This window comes from Podarcis vaucheri, assembly GCF_965113315.1.
Source record: "Podarcis vaucheri genome assembly, chromosome: 11".
Classification (NCBI taxonomy): domain Eukaryota; kingdom Metazoa; phylum Chordata; class Lepidosauria; order Squamata; family Lacertidae; genus Podarcis; species Podarcis vaucheri.
Genome location: NC_138749.1, coordinates 55,060,243 through 55,079,999, shown reverse-complemented (window position 1 = coordinate 55,079,999; position 19,757 = coordinate 55,060,243). Strand labels below are relative to the sequence as shown.

At 41.8% G+C, this 19,757-nt stretch overlaps 1 protein-coding gene across 6 annotated transcripts in view; it reads left to right on the top strand.

Annotated features, from left to right (window-relative positions):
- Nucleotides 1–19,757, top strand: part of CNTNAP4 (contactin associated protein family member 4) — a gene marked incomplete at its 5' end in the record, with an annotated part of 292,590 nt that overhangs the window by 180,462 nt on the left and 92,371 nt on the right. For all 6 annotated transcript variants that reach the window (XR_014224342.1, XM_082241506.1, XM_082241505.1 and 3 more), the window contains 4 exons: nt 3,478–3,739; nt 7,292–7,441; nt 15,786–15,957; nt 18,340–18,446. Coding sequence is in view for 5 of the 6 variants with exons in the window: in XM_082241506.1 (XP_082097632.1) it covers nt 3,478–3,739; nt 7,292–7,441; nt 15,786–15,957; nt 18,340–18,446 (691 nt within the window). The remainder of the gene's footprint in view (nt 1–3,477; nt 3,740–7,291; nt 7,442–15,785; nt 15,958–18,339; nt 18,447–19,757) is intronic.

Genomic DNA, 19,757 nt, shown 5'->3' with positions numbered 1-19,757 from the left:
AGTTCAGCAGACTGCTATCTCTTTGCAGCTCAAAAGGGAAGCTTAGATTAGCTAGTTTTAGCATTTTAGTTTAAGTAATCCAGGATGCTTCAGGGCACAAACAAAATAGTATTGTAAAAGGTAAAAAAAAAAGCATTTATTCACTCAGAATACTTGTTGAAGAGTAACAGATACAGCAGCTTTGTTCAGGCAGGCTTAAAATGGTAATTCAGTTTCAAAGACTCGCTTAGGTCTAGCTTAAAATGTAGTTTGAGCTTGGAGGTCAGAGTCTGTAGATGTTGTCACATTGCTGATAGAGTGGAAAGAGATGGAAAGATATGAATATGGTGTGCCCAGGCAGATAGGAGAATATATAGCTATGTGCTCCCCCTGTCAGGGCACAGTGGGGGTGTCTCTCACAGAGTTCTCTCTAGAAGGTTTACAAGAAAACTCTGTGAACTTCATCTCCTGTCATTTGCCTTTCTAGCAAGACATGAATTGTTGGTTTGACTGCATTTCAAGCATCCTGCAGATCAGAAGGCCCTTCTGAACAACGTAGGATGGGATAGGGTTTCTTGGGTTGCTGGGAGAAGGAGGAGGTGAGAAATGTCATTTCTGTGAACTTCTTTAAGTTAAATTATTTTAGGAAGAAGATATGACTTCAGCTGATTGCACTCCCTCAGAAGCCCTCTATACTTCATCTCCCATTGCGGACATGAGTCCCAACACCCCAGATAGGCTTTGGCGTAGGGCTACAGAGAGGAAGGCTCAGGAAACTTTCCTGCCATGAACTTTCTTAACATATATTGGGTTCCAAGCCAAGACAACTGTGCTCCATTACCTCCATTTGCATGAAAGTGGCTTACATTTAAGTACCCTCTTTTAATTGGGTTATGGATTAAGCTGTAAATCACGATGGAGAAGCTAGCATTATTGACTCTCTGTATGCAGGAACTGCAAGGAGAGGAGGGCATGGAACAAATGGTGGAAACTGACCCAGTTCTTCCATCATTCCAAAGTAACATAAATATGGGATGGAGACAAGATTAATGTAATCACTAATGGTGTGAATGGTGTGTCTTGTTTTGTGTTGACCTTGTTGTTGTTGACATCCATCAGTCTTGAGAGACAATGGAATGTTTCTCCAGGTGAAGTCAAACCACTGTGTTAGCAGCACTGAAGGGACCTCCCTGGGGCGAAAGCCTGGGCAGTTTCTATTAAGGTCCTGGGCTGCTCAGATGACAAGATCTGTTTCTTGGCCTTGTTGATGTGGTCCAAAGGAAAGCAGAGGAATATGTTTGGCATAGAAAAGAGGACAAGGAGTTGCAGCTTGATTACAGCTGGAAATGAGGATTAAGGAGTTACCTGGAACATTTGGATTGGATTGTGTCTGAATCATGTTGGCTGTGGTTACAATGAACAGCTAAAAACCCAGTCTTAATAAGTTGTGTTGTTTTCAGTACTTTCTCTGATAATAGTGCCTCATTTATTTAGAATCCCTTTCTGCAGCTGTGGATCTATGTGCCCCGCCCCCCCATCCCCATGAGAACTATTATATGTTGTTGTTATCTGCAAAGTACAAGAGAGGCAAAATATACCTTATTCTGTGCCAGTCTATTATTCACATCAACAAGACTCTAGGGCTCCTTCAATTGTTGTGTCTATGTGGAAACTACGGTGGTACCTCGGGTTACAGACGCTTCAGGTTACATATGCTTCAGGTCTTCGCTAACTCAGAAATAGTAACTCGGGTTAAGAACTTTGCTTCAGGATAAGAACAGAAATTGCGCAGCGGCGGCAAGGAGGCAGCGGGAGGCCCCATTAGCTAAAGTGGTGCTTCAGGTTAAGAACAGTTTCAGTTTAAGAACAGACCTCCAGAACGAATTAAGTTCTTAACCTGAGGTAACACTGTCCTGAAAATTGCCTCCTCTTGCTGGTGTTTCATGCATTGTCTTTTCCATTTTGAAAGGTGCTAACTCACTTTCTCCCACCAGTAAGGGGAACAGTAAGGGGAAACGTGTGTGCGTCTTATGGAGCGAATGCAGGCTGCGCAGCTATCCCAGAAGCCAGAACAGCAAGAGGAATTGCTGATTTCACTGTGCAGCAATCCCTCTTGCTGTTCTGGCTTCTGAGATTCAGAATATTTTTTTTCTTGTTTTCCTCCTCCAAAAACTAGGTGCGTCTTGTGGTCTGGTGTTTCTTATAGAGCGAAAAATACAGTATATCCCAGAACACAAAATTAAATAGGGTAGCACCTTCATGGTTGCCGCCCAAAGGTCTGCAGTTCAAAGGCCCTCTTATCTCAGGCCCCATCTGCATTATATATTTAAAGCACTACAATGCTGCTTTAACAGTCATGGCTTCAGCCAAAGAATCTTGGGAATTGGTTTGTTAAGGGGGCTGAGAGTTGTTAGGAAAATCCCTAGCCCACTCAGAGAACTATAATCCCCAGAATTCCCTGGGAACAGGTACTGATGGTTAAACTGCTATGAATATTGTAGCTCTGTGAGGAGAATAGGGGTCTCCTAACAACACTCAGAACCCCTAACTAGCTACAGTTTCCAGGGTTCTTTGGTCGATGCCATGGCAGTTTAAAGCGATACCGTAGGGCTTTCATTGTATAGTGCAGATATGGCCCTAGTCCGTGAACTGGTATGCAAGTCATTTAGCCGCAGCTCTTTCCACTTCTGGACAGGGGCGCCGACTTATAAAAAACATTGGGGGAGCCCGTGAAAGCTCATGAATAATAAATAAGCTCATGAATATGCAGATAAAGTGGCGCCGCCTCCTCGTGAGTGAATAGGGGAGAGCGTGCTGCGCCTATTAATCAGCTCCGAAGGAAATTGGGTGGAGCTTTTGCTCGGGAGGGAGGGCAGGAGGCATGCAGCCCGACCCTGTGCATTTTGGGCTGGGGGAGGGGTGGCGGTGGCGCTCTGCTGGAGGGGCGCCCAAGATTATTGGGGGGCAGAGCCCCCCCAAACGAATTTTTGAGGGGGCTCGGGCCCCCTCAGGCCCCATGGAGTCGGCGCCTATGCTTCTGGAGACAGCAACAGCATCCTAGTTAATCCTAGGACTCCACACTATCACCAACAGACAAAACGTAGGGCAGGCCTGTGTTTTATCTTGTGCTTGCCACATATGGAATTTCCACATGAAACCACCAGCTGATGCAAAGAATCTGTGAGAGTCTTCTAACAATATGCTCAGAGACTATCTATTTCACCCTGAAAGCACTTACACAACTGCCTCCATCTTCTTCAAATCAGCCCTATATTTGTCCTGGGTTTGCCTGCAAAACCACTGGTTGAGACATTGTAATGGTTGCCATTGTCAGGTTTGGAGTTGTTGCTTTGCATTATTCCATCTGTATCTTGTAATGAAACAAGCAGCTAGATTCAGATTTTATCACTTCATACCTAATTATTGATAGACATAGGCATTGAAAACTTGTTTGTCTATGCATTTACCCAATATTTTGTTTCTTTCATTTATTTCTAGGGCAACATATCTTTTGCCTGTTCGGAGCCCCCAATTATTCCCGTCACATTTTTAAACCCCAATAGTTATCTCGCATTGCCTGGCACATCGGGGCATGATGAAATTTCGATCAGTTTTCAGTTTCGGACCTGGAACAACGAAGGGCTCTTACTGTCAAGTAAACTATATCAGACCTCAGGTGGCCTCCTCATGTATCTGAGTGATGGGAAGGTTAAACTGAGCCTCTATAAACCAGGAAAGATACAGAGTGACATCAGTGCAGGTAACAGAAAGCAGGTGAAAAATAATTGTGATGTGATTACACTGAAGTGTCACATTTCAGAGGTCCAATACAGCTGACTTCATTGTTTGTGGGTTGGTTGTTTTGTGTGTGTGTGTGTGTTTACACACCTTCCTTTTTCTCTTTCCCCCCTCACACAGAGGGTTCTATAAATGCTACACTGACCCAAGATTCATCTTGCGTATGTGCTTTTAAAAAAGAATCCAATCCGTTTCTGTGCTCTGAGCTGTCTGCTCCAATCTTGAATTTGTGTTCTGTTCTGCCCTATGTAAAACAAAGCTATGGGTTCCCCATCCATTCTAATGGGAAATCTAAACATGGCTATAGCTCTCCTCCTTTTGGCAGAAGTTGATGAAATCCGCAGGTGGAGGAACCCTTTCAGAGTGGATGGGCAGAACAACCCAAACCCCAAATCTACCATGATGGGGAGGATAAAGTGAGTTGAAAGTGTCCCCTTGCCCAGTCTTGCACCAGCAGTGGGGAGCCCCATTGCCAAGGAGAGACACAACATACCCACTCAAACAGAACTCTAAAAAATGGGGCATTTGGGGTGTTGGGAGTCGGCAGACCTGCACCAGTACAGGGTTTTCTGGATCCTTTGCTGATCCTGCTGCCATCATATCCCTGGGAGCTGAAGGATCAGTTTGGGATCTGGAACAATGTGCTCCCACTTTCTGTCCTGGCTAGAACGAGGAGCAAGGTTGTGAAGTGGCAGCAGTTACACCACTTCACCAAACCTCACCAAAGTAGTCCATAGATTTGAAGTGACTCCTTCACACACACTTATTGTCAAAGCTTCTGATTATCCAACTACTTTGAATTCTTACCAAGATATTTGGACAAAGGAAAGTGTGGTGTACTGTCTACGCTCTTGCAGTGCTTACTGCAGTATATAAAATGCACTAGACGGAATGTAGACTCTTCTGCTGGTCTGCTGCTGAAGGCAGAATGCTGAGCTACCCAATTTGCATCCAGCCGGCTAGACCACACATTCAATGAGTCCTTGTTGGGCTTATCCCCTTCCCCATAATGGTGCTTTCCTTTTAAACCTAGCTTTTTACATGGGTATTTGGGACAAGCTGGTGGTACTGTTGGATTACGATTTGGCTACTGATTTATTTGACTGTTGACGGGTTGTGTTTTTATGCTGATACATTTTGTTACACCTATTGCTGCTGTTTGTGAAATTGTAGCCCAATCTGAGATGGGATAGAAGGGGATATAAATGTATAAACACCTGAATGGAGCGCTACACATACTCTGCACACACAGAGAGTTCTGACAATGTGTTTGGTAACAATAAGTAGCAATGGTTTCTTATTGTGTGGACAGAGCCCTCCACTCATATAACTGCAAATGTAGAGGCTCCAATATTTTGATGAATAAGTGTAGGGGAAGGATGGAACCCACTGCCCTAGCCCTATGTGCATTCACTGATCTTGTGTTTGGAACACCGGCATGGAACATGTAGTCTAGCACTCTGCTTCCAATAGCATTCTGTTACCAATCAGATGTGCCTGGAAAGATCTGGAATCCTGAGCAAGAGTCTGGTCCCAGCAAGGTCAATCTTACATTTGACAAACGATGTTCAGTCTTAGAAATATCAATGAGGCATTTCTTCTCAAAACCAGAAGTCCCTAATGCATGCACCCTGTCTGTCATTAAGCTCTTGCCTGGATCTAAGTTTCTCTTCTTATTTAAAGCATCTGTGCTCTATAGAAAGCATGATGAAATCCCCCTTTCAAAAGAAAACAGGATCTGCATCTCAACAATTACTTACAGCTCTCCATAATGAACGGTAACAGGAGTGCAAAATTTGAAATAATTGACTGGTTTCCAGCAGCAATCCAGTATCATGTTGATGATTTACACAGAGCGTTCATCCCAGAATGGAGGCTTTGACATTGATTTTAGTAGCAGCAGGATCAGCTTCAATGTATGCTAACCAATTCAAATAAATAATGCAGAGAGTGTGCCAATTTATGACTAACAGGCTTCCCTGAGCTCACCATCTGAAAATGTTAATTCCACGTTAAGAGTGTCACTGATGTGCAGTTTACTGTGATGTATCTGACTTCCTCCAGAGCAGTTTAAATCACAGTGCAATTACATGCATGTTAATGACACAATCTGAGTTCAGCGTCTCTTTAACAGGTTTCTAGAATGCGCTGTCATTTCCAACTGGCTTTCTGATACGCTATTCTGGCAAACTGCTGAACTACACACACAAATCAAAATCTGTAAAATATTCTTCAACAACTTGAAAATCCAAACAACAAAAAATCAAAGTGCTACATTAAAGTAGACTTTATGTTAATTTTAATGTGACTAAGGCAAAAGCCCTGTGTGGTTGCAAATGTAAGTTTATGTTTGCTTAGGCAACTGCAGCATGTTAAATCTTTCAATAAGACTCCTGCTTTCCTCAGCAAAAAGTTATCTAACGAAACCATACAGTGAACTTTCCCCCCTTTGTACATTTGAAGTGTTTATTGTAGCTACATTCATTGGAGCAAATCAAGTCTGCAAGTAGAGATTGAGTAATTAAATTATGGATGGTTGGACAGTTTTGTTCCCCCTACAGGCAAAGACTTATGACCTGGCTTTCACACATACAGTATGTGATAATTAAATCAGAGCATATTACTTTGAGCACAGCTCTGAGACTTCATTACCAGAGATTTATAAAGATTTCTTTGTCCACATAAAAACAGAGGAAAATGGCACATATTAATTCATGAATGATTAACTTACAATAAACCAAGACCTTCTGTTGCAGAAGGGTTGTTTTTATCTAATGATCCCTATGCAACCTCTTTTGTGAGTTGGCCATCAAATGTTTGGAAAGATGGAGATTTTAAAGCAAGAAACTAAGACAAATATAACTTCAGCTAAATGATGGCTCTGAAGTTTTAAGAAGGCCAAAAGTCTGTGCTGTTAGAATTTTCATTAAGCTCTAGTGTTTTACCAGACTTTGCCAACTGCAATGGTGGAAGCAACATGGTCTTCCAACAGAAATATGGAAATTTTGTGTGAGTTTGCACGATCTACCAATTAATTGTGACATTCTGGCAAAGAGGTCGGAATTACATACAATGCTTCATCATGCTTTGTAGCTGAAACCAAGCATAGCTAAACCAAGCAAAGGCAATCCAGGTGAATTTATTCATATGTTGCCTAGTACTCCCATTGGCAATGGCAAACTTATGGAATACATTTTGCAGTATTCTATGAGTGAATGCATTGAATGTGATGCATTAATTTGCTCCAGTGTCTGGTGAACAGTTTCACAGTTTGCTTCCATCCTATTAGAATTTGCTGTCTTGGTTCACTGCTAGTCAAAACATTTGACAGATACATGCACACTTGAATATATTTCAGTGTGACTTCTGAAGAAGCACACTATAAAATGAGACTCAAAATTACAAATATCTGCTTCTGATTATTGAGAATACTGCATTAATATTCCCCCATGAGATGTTACACCAATCCACATTGCTGATCGCAATCTTTTTTCAAATGCTTTCTTTCTTTTAGGTGCTGAATTACATAATGGACAGTGGCATTCTGTATCTTTGTCAGCTAAAAGAAACCGTGTAAGCTTAGTAGTAGATAATGAGTCAACATCTTCCTCTCATGCATCAATACCTATACAGATTTTTTCAGGAGATACTTACTACTTTGGAGGTAAGATGCATTTTGTTGTTGCTGTTGTTTCTGGCCAAAGGTTGCTGACTTGGGTATGAATTTTGCAAATGCATTAATGGTGTTTTGTTACAGAATATTGGCAAGCAACATGCATGTTATTCCTTAAAATAACACAAGTTCAACTTCACTTCCCGTGCAAGCCATTAGTATTTCCTGAAATTCTGGGTTTACACAGGATAATTGAAAACAGCTATCAATTGTTGTTGACTTTAGTGGATATCGTGATTGCATCTTCAGGCTATTAGTCAGATAGAGATGGAATCTTAAAGCATTTTAAGGAGATTTCTGCTATATTTTACGTAATACAAATTAACTGCTTTACTGCCCAATAGTTGTTGTTGTCATATTAAGGTTGATCCCATTGTCTTGCTTTTATATTGCCCGGATTGAACTTGATAGTAGCATTATTGGGAAACCATATGAGCAACCGGGCAAAAAATATCCATAGTACTTTTTCCTAAGATATTACAATGCTGTGCTAAGCAGAATGTGCATGTATAATGAATGAAAATATCACTGGCATCTCTAGGAGTTGTATGAGACGTTCTAAACCAGAATGGAGTGAGGCAAGCCTATGAGGTTCATCTCTGTTACTCCATTTCTTTTTAGAAAGCAAAAACTGAGCCCATCCATCTTCTTTGTTGGAAAATGTGTGTGCAGTCTCTGTTCTTGGGAAATACATGTATTGTCTTCACACCTGCTGCACATACATCTCCTATGAGAGGAGATGTGCATGTTCAATTTTGGGCATTGTAAACAAGAAATGAGAATGAAGCACAGCTCACTGTATTGCCTCTGGGTGTAACTTTTGGGTTGCCTTTTTTAAGAACCAGAATACTCAAAATGGTACTAAGGCTTCATACTCCCCTCCAATGTTATACGCCGTATTGTGAAATGTCCATAATAGCATTGTAATTTGTTGGTTGTATACTGAACATGAGTTTATAAATTTAGCATAAAGTATTTTAGGGTAGAGTGGGACGCAGACGGTGCTGTGGGTTAAACCACAGAGCCTAGGACTTGCCGATCCGAAGGTCGGCGGTTCGAATCCCCGCGACGGGGTGAGCTCCCGTTGCTCAGTCCCTGCTCCTGCCAACCTAGCAGTTCGAAAGCACGTCAAGGTGCAAGTAGATAAATAGGTACCGCTCCGGCGGGAAGGTAAACGGCGTTTCCGTGCGCTGCTCTGGTTCGCCAGAAGTGGCTTAGTCATGCTGGCCACATGACCTGGAAGCTGTACGCCGGCTCCCTCGGCCAATAAAGTGAGATGAGTGCCGCAACCCCAGAGTCGGCCATGACTGGACCTAATGTTGAGCGGTCCCTTTACCTTTTTATTTTAGGGTACGGATATATGCTATGCTGAGGCCTTGGTTGTGCCCGATGTCTCTTTCTTGTCTTTCTTTCTTTTGGATGGGGATGGGCTTAATTCATGCTTGCATGCATTAGGTCTGTGATTTAATCCATGGGTTCTTCAGCTGCAGAGGTATTTGGGCTGCTTGATGAGGTGGCTTGAGAGTACAGGGCTAGGTTGACCAATGCTGGATAGATTAGGGATGGCACCAGAAGAGAAGCAATATGTGAGGTGGTCTCAATGGCAGTAGCACATGGCCGTAGTGGGACAGTAATGTTTACCTGACCTCCCAGCAGCTGAGTCACTACTGTGTACTGGGAAAGGTGCTCCTGCCTCTGCCGGCCTCCTGACTTGCTTGCTCCTCTAGGCCATCCACTCCTGCTTGATGGGCAACAGTCCCCAACAAAATACATTGTTTTCATGATTTGTTATCATTTTGCTCACCCACCCCACAATCTAAATGTCAGCACTTTAATTCCAGCTATCCTTATGACATTGGTTGGGATTCATGCCCTCAGAAGGAGCCACCTTGCCTCTGAATTTCATCAAATTCTACCCTAACCCTTGTATATATATTTGGAGGGGGAACATTTTTAAGATGCCCAGGGCAAAATTCTCTGAATTTATTTGCATCTAATTTGGCAGGCCTTATTCACACTGGTAGGCCTAACATACCTGCCCATTTCATCCACTTCTGTCAAAAAGACAAAAGCAAGGTTATAGCCATTTATTTATTTTTTAATTTCCTAATCAAAAAGGGGGGAAATTGACTGGATCTCAAAAAATGTAATGGCTTTCCTTGCAGAAGACTTGTACAATCATTCTTCTCATATTAGACAGGATTAATGCCCTCTGAAGGCAAGGTCCTGCATGCACCTTTATCTGCTTAATTTCAAAAATATGTTTTTTTAAAAACTGTTAAGACATTACTTACAGTGGTGCCTCGCAAGACGAAAAGAATCCGTTCTGTGATTCTCTTCGTCTAGTGGTTTTTTCGTCTTGCGAAGCAAGCCCATTGACGGATTAGCGGATTAGCGCTATTAGCGCTATTAGCGGCTTTTAGCGGCTTTTAGCGGCTTATCTGCTGATCAGATCAGCTGATAAGCGGCTTAGCGGCTTAGGAAAAGGGGGGGAAGGGGGAAAAACCAGCAGGAACTCGCAATACATTGTCGTCTTGCGAAGCAAGCCCATAGGAGATTCGCTTTGCGAAGCACCTTCAAAACGGAAAACTCTTTCGTCTAGCGAGTTTTCCGTCTTGCGAGGCATTCGTCTTGCGGTGCACCACTCTTCTTCTTCTTCTTCTTCTTCTTCTTCTTCTTCTTCTTCTAAAAAGTTTCCTGCACAGAAACCCTTGTAACTATTCTTTGGTAGGCTTTAGCCCCTCTGCAGGGACTACCATGTCAGAAAATTCCATCCATTTCTGCCAAAAGGTCAAAAAATTATAGCCATTTTTAATTCCCCAATAGTGGATTGAGGGGTGGGGAGTAGACACAGATGGATGAATCAATTTCAGGCAACCCATGAATCACCTCAGACCAAGGAGAGCTGTTGTATAAAGCGCCAAATGTGAATCTAAATTGAACCATGTGGTCCTTTCTTAGTCCTACTGGGTATCTTACCTGAGGAGATCAGTATAAATCTCTTATCAGAAAATTAATGCCAGGCACATTGGAAATTACTTACCCATAACCCCAACCTCACTGGGAGAAAGCTTTGGGATCAAGCCAAAAATTTGGACAGTGTAGTCCAAGCACTAATCTCTACTCAAACTGTTGTGGAAAAGTTCGGGAAGAATGCATGAAATCAGAAGTTCAGCACTTCCGATTTGTAGCCCAGTCATTCACCCTGCAACTTTCTAAAATAATGGCTGATAGTGCCGCCTCTTCCCATCCCTTTCCCTTTAATCCAGGCACTATGGCATACAATGTTTTCCCTGTATTATCTCAGTTGTTCCATTTTCCCCAGAAGTGGTTCTGTTGATTTGTATTGTAAAATGCCAAGTTTGTGGTAGCTAGTTTTGTTTGCTTTAAATCTGGAAGACAGAATACTTAAAAGGTGTGGAGATTTGTGTGTCTCCCTCCCTGCATAGATGTAATTAGTATTCAAATTCTCTATCGTTTTGAGGTCAGGCAGCATAGTCATGCATCTCGAGGTGGGAGACAAGAAGGTGCCTTCACATCAGACCTTGTATTTTAAAAAGTAAGCAGCAAGGGAAGATTAATGATAAAAGAGAGAGAAAACACAGCAAATTCATCAAATTCTATCATACATATTAAATGGTTTCATTCACTTTGATATATATGAACATCTGAAATCTGACCATCTGCTCTGTTAATAATGGTGGTGAGTGATTTATTCTTTACCAAAAGAATCCTAAAAGAATCCTAGGAAATTTTTTGTTATTGTATTGTTTTAGAGACAGGTGCATATGAAGGAACCTTAGAGCGATATCTTTTTATATCGTTATCTTTGCTCTGGAAAACAACTAAAAAGTTAAAAAGCTAAAATTCTAAGCATTATCAAACTCTGCTTCCCTCCTAAATGGACCATTTTGAAATGAAAGTGAAGCTGAACAGAAATATGTAGTAAGCAATGTTCCCTTATTGCAAGCCAATGGCCTTCCTGCGTAATGAGGATTTAGTTTCCAAAGTTGTTGAAAAGAGCAAAGAACCATCCTAGTTCCAGATCAGAGGATATATAATTGAGTACAGTTGTACCTCAGGGTACAGACGCTTCAGGTTCCAGACTCCACTAACCCAGAATTAGTACCTCAGGTTAAGAACTTTGCTTCAGGATGAGAACAAAAATCACGCGGTGGTGGCAGCGGGAGACCCCATTAGCTAAAGTGATGCCTCAGGTTAAGAACAGTTTCAGGTTAAGAATGGACCTTCAGAATGTATTAAGTTCTTAACCTGAGGTACCACTGTACTTCAATTGGTCAGGTATGCCTTGCAACCATGTCATTGTTGTTCCATCCTCTCTGAGGCCAGTAAGACATAGCTGCCTCCATATGCTTCAAGTCAGTGTGAACGCCATCAAGCACACAGGAGTTTGGGGTCAGTGAGAGAGACACTGGGCCACATGTAGTTTTCACTATCCGTAAGAAATTCACCTTGTATCAGTGAAGATGGAAGGAATATGGAGATTCCGGTATTGCAGGGGCGGGTGGTGTTGTGGTTTAAACCACTGAGCCTCTTGGGCTTGCCAGTCAGAAGGTCGGCAGTTCGAATCCCTGTGATGGGGTGAACTCCCGTTGCTCTGTTCCAGCTCCTGCCAACCTAGCAGTTCGAAAGCATGCCAGTGCAAGGAGATAAATAGGTACCGCTGGCTGTGGTGGGAAGGTAAATGGTGTCTCAGTGCACTCTGGTTTCCGTCACAGTGTCCCATTGTGCCAGAAGTGGTTTGTCATGCTGGCCACATGACCTGGAAAGCTGTCTGTGGACAAACGCCAGCTCCCTCGACCTGAAAGCGAGATGAGTGCCGCAACCCCTTAGTCGCCTTTGACTGGACTTAACCATCCAGGGGTCCTTTACCTTTTTACCTTTACCTGCAGGGGGTTACCTTTTATCTAAGTGAACAAGCCCCCAGTACTGTAACATTTTCTCATAGGGGAGTTCCCTTGATCATTTTAGTTGCCATTTTGTGCAACGTCTCCCACTCCACAATATCCTTTTGAGCTGAGACAACCAGAACCATGTGCAGTATTCCGGCTGTGGCAGTACCAAAGAATTGTGTCTTACATTGGTAGTTTTCATTTCAGTTCCTTTCCTAAACACCTTAAGAATGGAATGCAGCTTCTTCACATCTGCTGCATAATGGGTCGACATCTTCATCGAGTGTCCACTGTGACCCCAAAGTCTCATTCTTCTTTGTTCCCTGTGGCGTTTGCCCTAGGATGCGTCAAGGAAAGAGTTAAAAATGGGTGTGATGTGATTGGCCAGTGAGAATGTGAGGGGGGAGTAAAAGCTAGAGTGGGAGGTTCTGAAAAGACAGTTGAGGTTTGGGAGTTGAGAGTTGAGGTTTGGGAGTTGGGAGTTGAGGTTTGCTAGTTGGTTGGTTTGAGTGGGTTGGCTGGTTGGGAAAGGCAGTTGGTAATAGCGAGACAGTTAGGGCAGTTGGTCTGTGAGTGTGGGGTGGTGGCAGTGATGGAGAGAGGAACATAAGACTAAGAAAGTAAAGAGGAACACTGTTTGGAATGCTGTAATAGTTTTGTTTTAAGTCTGAAATAAAATACACTCTTCTTTATGAACTGAAAAGCTGACTGAGACTGAAGTGATTTTACCAGGGAGGACCTGGTTGGTGGCAGCGGATTAGTGGTGTACAGGTCAATAGTCCGTGAGACGACCGGGGGCTCCGTACGAATGCCACATTCCCCCTTCATTTTAATTGTAATTAGTCATGCACAATTTGCATACAGATATATATATTTCCTGGTGTTATATAACTTAGGTATTCTGCTTTTATTTCACCTAGCCTACAAAAGTAGGCTTCAACTTGAAAAGGGTTTCATTGAAAGTTATAAGGCTGGTTTCATCGTTAATGCAGGCTTAAGTTATTGCCTGCTAATATTATGAGACAACAAGTCATTTGACTAATATCACCCAAGAGGCAACACTGTTTGATTAAAATCGAAGTAATGTCTTAGTACATCAGTCTTGAGGCGGCAATGTCCTGTAAGGAAAAAAAAAATCAAGAAAAGAAGTAAAAGGCATCATTTGTCATCCCGAATAACCTATTAACATTTATAGTTCAAACTGATGACTTCACCAAGGGCTTTCACTGTGGAACACAGTGTTACATAGAAAATGAAGAGTTACCAATTTCCATATGCTGCTCACTATGATCTAATTGTTAATTTGTTTCCTTTTTCCTCGCATCTTTTCAGCATTAAGTTTCATTTCTGTAATATATTTTGTTAATACTTGGATGTGCTCAGATATTACATCTGCGGAGTATCTAAAAATAATAGATGAATACGGGATGCTGATGACAGTGATGACAATTATATTAACAATGAATGGCTACTGTAGATTTTATTGCAGAGTCACAGTTGTGGCCCTGTTGTTAAGTGTGAGACAGCTGAGTCGCATCATATAATGAGAAGGAGGGGCAAGGTTTTATGGTTCGTTCCTCATGTGAACATGGCTTAACTGTCATTCGACATGAATGACATTAGTCACCAGACATTGCCACTTGCAACATGGAATGATAGCTTTACAGCAGACCCTCTGGATATGAACTTAATTCATTCCGGGGGTCCTTACATACCCCAAAAAGTGTGCGGTGTGATAGAGTGCTTCTGTGCATGTGTGCGCTGCAAAACCTGGAAGTATACACTTCTGAGTTTGGCGCTTTTGCAACCCGAAAGTTATGTTTCCCGAAGATAACATGACCTGAGGGTCCACTGTAGTTGCATAGATTCCATGAAGTTATTCCAGTAACAAACAAATTTCGGACTTAGGTCTGCCACTCTGCCACTGACAGCCACTCGTCTCCAACAGAGTGGTGAAGCTGGAGCTAACTACAAGATAAGATACCACACCATATCAATATTCTCTATGTAATGAAAATGTTAAGGGTATGGCCCTTCACAGCTGTGATTCCCTAGCATTTTGGAGCCAATGTAATAAACCAAAAGGATTTTCGTTGTTGTTGTTAACTGAATTTTGTAAGAAGCATGCTGTGGTGCTATTCTGATGCATTCCTGGTAGTGTTGGCAGGCAATCAAAACCTTTTAAAGCTGAAGACTACTTTTGTAGGCTGGGGCGGAAATAAAAGCAGAATGCACCAAAGTTACACAACAACACAACACAACACAACAACACAACACAACACAACACACAAAACCCTAAATTGATTGACTGTGAATGGAAAACAAAGAATGAGACCTGGGGGTTATAGTGGATAGCTTGGTAAAGCTGTCACGCAAAATCCCACATGGATCCAGGGGCCATAAAACATTTGCCACTATATGGTCCGAGCATCACCCTGCCAGAAGAAGCAGGTCCATAATGCCCCATTACTCATGTTACTAGGGGTACTTGTCTTATAGTTTCTGGCTGAGACCTTTTTGTCCCTACTCTAGTTACAACAATAATATTGTCTGGCCACTGCACCCTGTGATATCCAAAAAGCGAAATATGCCTGATGACGTCTAAGGTTCAGGTCCCCACTGGGAGACCTGACATCTAGGCTGCACATTTGCTATGAATGAATGTTAAGTTTCAGACTTGTAACTCTGCTGCCGAAAGGCAGACCATTAAAACATGTTGTGTAAATCTTTGGCTCTGCCTCTCTAGTGAAGAAGTGGAACTGTGACTGTGATGGGATTTCCTGATATGTCACAAGAGTGACACTCAAGGAGTTTTAGGGTCATGGGACTGCAGAGAGATGTGGAGCTGTTGCCAGCTCCTTTTGTATGAGCTTTTATTTTGAGAGCCATCATTCTATAACTTTCTAAACAGTGACCAATATTTTCAGCTTATGCTTGTGGGTTGTAACTAAACATGAATGCCTGCGGTTAGATGTTGTACAAAAGTTATCAGAGAATTATTTTCCATTTCTACCACTATGCCTCTGAATACAGTGGTACCTCAGGTTACATACACTTCAGGTTACATACGCTTCAGGTTACAGACTCTGCTAACCCAGAAATAGTACCTCGGGTTAAGAACTTTGCTTCAGGATGAGAACAGAAATCATGCTCCGGCGGCACGGCAGCAGCAGGAGGCCCCATTAGCTAAAGTGGTGCTTCAGGTTAAGAACAGTTTCAGGTTAAGAACGGACCTCTGGAATGAATTAAGTACTTAACCCAAGGTACCACTGTACTGCCTGGAGATCACAAGTGAGTGGGACCAAGCCAACCCAGGAGTCAAAGTTTTTTGTCTCTTTTGTAGGAAATAGATACTTTTTTGTGTGCTTTAGAGTAGCCTCCCCCCCCCCCAGTTAACTCTTTCTTATGTGTTATGTTTCCAGGATGTCCTTCTAATGCCAACAGCTCAGAATGTAAAAATCCAATTGGTGGTTTCCTTGGGTGCATGAAACTAATTTCCATTGATAACAAAGCAGTGGATTTAATTTCAGTTCAACAGAACTCAATGGGAAACTTCAGTGACCTTCAGATAGATTTGTGTGGCATTATAGACAGGTAAGAACAGTTTCATTTTTTGGTGGACTGTATTAACTTTGAACACGGCTAATGCTGGAATGTTTGGGTCTTTTCAAATTGCTCTCCTTTCTGGACTTTATATCTCATATGAGTTGGCCACGTAAAAATGTTAGTCTGGCAGCTGCTTCTCCCTGAAAAGAGTGATTTGTAGCAGCAGTCCTTCAGGAGGCGAGGGCATGTCGATTCCTTCTTCTGACTGCTGCTTTTGCCCTGAAATAAATCCATTCTTCTTGAAGTCTCCTGCCCCATCCCAACAGTTTCTTGATACTTATTTACTTTTGCTTTTCTTTTGGGTGGCTTTTCTGCTTTCTCGGTCTATGGGTGCATTTAGTAAGCCAGCCCAAAATTATTTTAAAGGCAAAAATTGTTTGGTAAACGTCTTCTGAAGTCTGTGTATCCTCAGACACAGAAGATAGCAGATGCATTTGCTCTGAGTGTACATCAAGCCCCCTATGGAAAACCTATAGATAGCCTAGGGATACTTATTAGATTTCTCAAGATCCAAGATCTTGTGGCTGCCAGATGAAAACATTCAAGCAAGTATTAGAATTTCCTTCCAAGCTTGTATCGCCCTACATATTTATTAGCTGCTATTGAGATGTATGTGGTAGATTAAACTGTTGTGTTTAAATTATGCCTTGTCAAGGTGGTCTTTAGCAGAGCAGTTTCTGATTATTTATAGTACATGGTTTTTTCCTTTTAAGCTATGTGATGCATTTAAAGGTGACAAATACAAGATCTGCTTTTCCATCTGTTTCTAAGGCTGAATCAAAATGTTTATCATGTAGTCAGAAATAACTACATATTATGTTCTCTTCTGTCGAAGCTCCCTCTTTAGTTATTTCTTAGTCCATGGAGCTGAGTCAACCTTGGTTGCTCTGAGGGATGACCTCTGCAGAGAGCAGCAAAGGGGAGTGTGACTTTGCTTCTGCTTCTTGATCGGCATAATTGGCAAAACTGCAGGTGCCACATAATATCCATACTGCATTTGTAGGAACTCGATTGTTTAGTGTGGCTACACCTACAGTTTTATAATAACAAAAGCAATAATTTATTATTTATACCCCGCCCATCTGGCTGGGTTTACCCAGCCACTCTGGGAGGATCCCAACTGAATATTAAAAACACAACATAGCATTAAACATTAAAAACTTCCCTAAACAGGCTGCCTTCAGATGTCTTTTAAAAGTAAGATAGTTGTTTATTTCCTTGACATATGATGGGAGGGTGTTCCGCAGGGAGGACACCACTACCAAGAAGGCCCTCTGCCTGGTTCCCTGTAACCTTGCTTCTTGCAGGGAGGGAACTGCCAGAAGGCCCTCGGAGCTGGACCTCAGTGTCCTGGCTGAACGATGGGGGTGGAGACGCTCCTTCAGGTATACTGGACTGAGGCCGTTTAGGGCTTTAAAGGTCAGCACCAACACTTTGAATTGTGCTCGAAAATGTACTGGGGCCCAGTGCAGATCTCTCAGGACCGGTGTTATATGCTCTCGGCGGCCACTCCTAGTCACCAATCTAGCTGCCACATTCTGGATTAATTGCAGTTTCCGAGTCACCTTCAAAGGTAGCCCCACGTAGAGATCCTTGCAGTAATCCAAGCCAGAAATAACTAGAGCATGCACCACTCTGGTGAGACAGTCCACAGGCAGGTAGGGTCTCAACCTGCGTACCAGATGGAGCTGATAAACAGCTGCCCTGGACACAGAATTAACTCCCTGCTTATTGAGATCAAGCAGGCAACTTCCAGTACAGTCGTACCCCGGAAATCGAATGGAATCCGTTCCACCTCTAAAACGTTTGAAAACCAAGGTGTGGCTTCCAATTGGCTGCAGGAAGCCCTTGCAGTCAATCAGAAACTGTGGAAACCACGTTGGATGTTCAGGTTCTAAAGAACATTCGCAAACCTGAACACTCACTTCCTGGTTTGTGGCATTTGGGAGCCAAAACGTTCGACTCGCATGGCATTCAACTTTTGAGGTACAACTGTACTCTTTCTGGCTTCAGCTAAAAAACTGCCTTAGTTAGGCAAGACTACCTCAGATGTTTAGGATCTGTTTTAGTATATTAATTTTTGTACGATTTAAAGTCGTGTTGTATTATTTTCTTGATTTTAGCTTCCTATATTTTTTGTGAAAGGTTTTGAGGCTTTTTACAATCAAGCGATCTATAAATTTTTGTGTAATAAATAAATAAATTTAATTACCCAAACTGGTCATTCACCAAAGGCCAGAGGATCCAGGAGTGCCCCTCACTGGTATCCTAGCATATTATTCTGCTGTACTTTAGAGAGATCTGTCTTTTAACTATACCTTCTCTGTAACTCTATTTAAAATGTTTACATGTTGCCTTTTGTCTTTGAAGATGTCTTCCCAATTACTGTGAACATGGTGGTGAATGTTCGCAGTCCTGGAATAGTTTCTATTGCAGCTGTGCAAACACAGGTTACATGGGAGCTACATGCCATTACTGTAAGTCTTAGGTATTTTATTATATTTTTAAAAAACTTTATTTTAGAGGAGAAATGTTTAATTGCAAAGTGTTTTTGTTTGTTTGGTTGGTTGTTCCTTTTTGAAATGCATATAGCCTTCTATTTTAGAGAAATTGTGAAGACCACTCATTCCAGCACTATTATATTTTAAGAGGGGTTGCTGTTAGAAAAATCTGTATGAAAACTCAGATTTAAATGTGTATTTATGTACATGTTCCATCACAAATATATACTTAAATATATATTTCATCTGCATGGATGTTTTCCTAAACGTACCTAAAATTACACCATTTCAAATGCATTTTGGTACGTTTTTAGAACCAAGAACAGGATCACAAAATCAGGAGACGTGCAAGATCTGAAGGATCGTTGTTCTTCCATTCACTTATGAGTCCATGAGGTGTGGCTCACATTGGAATTCAGAGAAATCAATTTGTGCCAGCATCCCCAACTACTATTTGTGTTAAACTTTCTATAGAGAACAACAGTGCTGTCTTACCTTCTGAAGCTTTCAATCTGGTTTTTGTCATACTGCCTGATTGTTTAAAAACCTAGGAGGAAAAAACTCGAACAATTACAGATTGTATTTCTGGATAAAAGCTTCACCCGGTGTTCAGAACTTGTACTGTATTGTTCTCATGCATAAATAAATTTAGAAAAAAGTGTGAGTATTTTTGTTCTTCATAATTATTTTACCCCCCCCCCCCTTACTGACTTCTCCTTTTGTAAACAAGTTTCCTTTTGCCTTGAAAGAAAGTTTCAATTTGATCGTATTTGGTATGCATTCAAGTTAAATATAGGCTAAACATCGACAATTTTAACTGCATAATATCATTTAGAAATTAACAGCTTTGTATAGCATAATTGTAAGATGGTGATGGGTTATTTTGGAAGTTTCAGCTAATGCACTTTAGATGTGGAGTAGATTATAGTGAGTGGCCTTAGTTTGGGTAGATTATAGTGAGTGGCTTTTAACCTCAGCCGTTGGAAGTCCATTTTTGTAACTTTATGTCAAAAGCTGTGGAATTCCCTCCCTACAGATATGAGTCTGGCACCCTTTTTGAATAGCTTTCATCATTTTTAGGATCCTCCCCATTATTATGATTGTAAATTGTTTACTGGTTTTAAGATAGTGGTTTAAAATTATTGTGGTAATATGCCCTGAGACTTTTAGTCAGATCCACTGAAAATAATGAACATGGCTGTTAGGTCCATTAATTTCAACGAGTTCTACTCTGAGTAAGCCTTAGTTGGGATACAGCTCCTTATGATGAAGTGAAGCTAATCAATC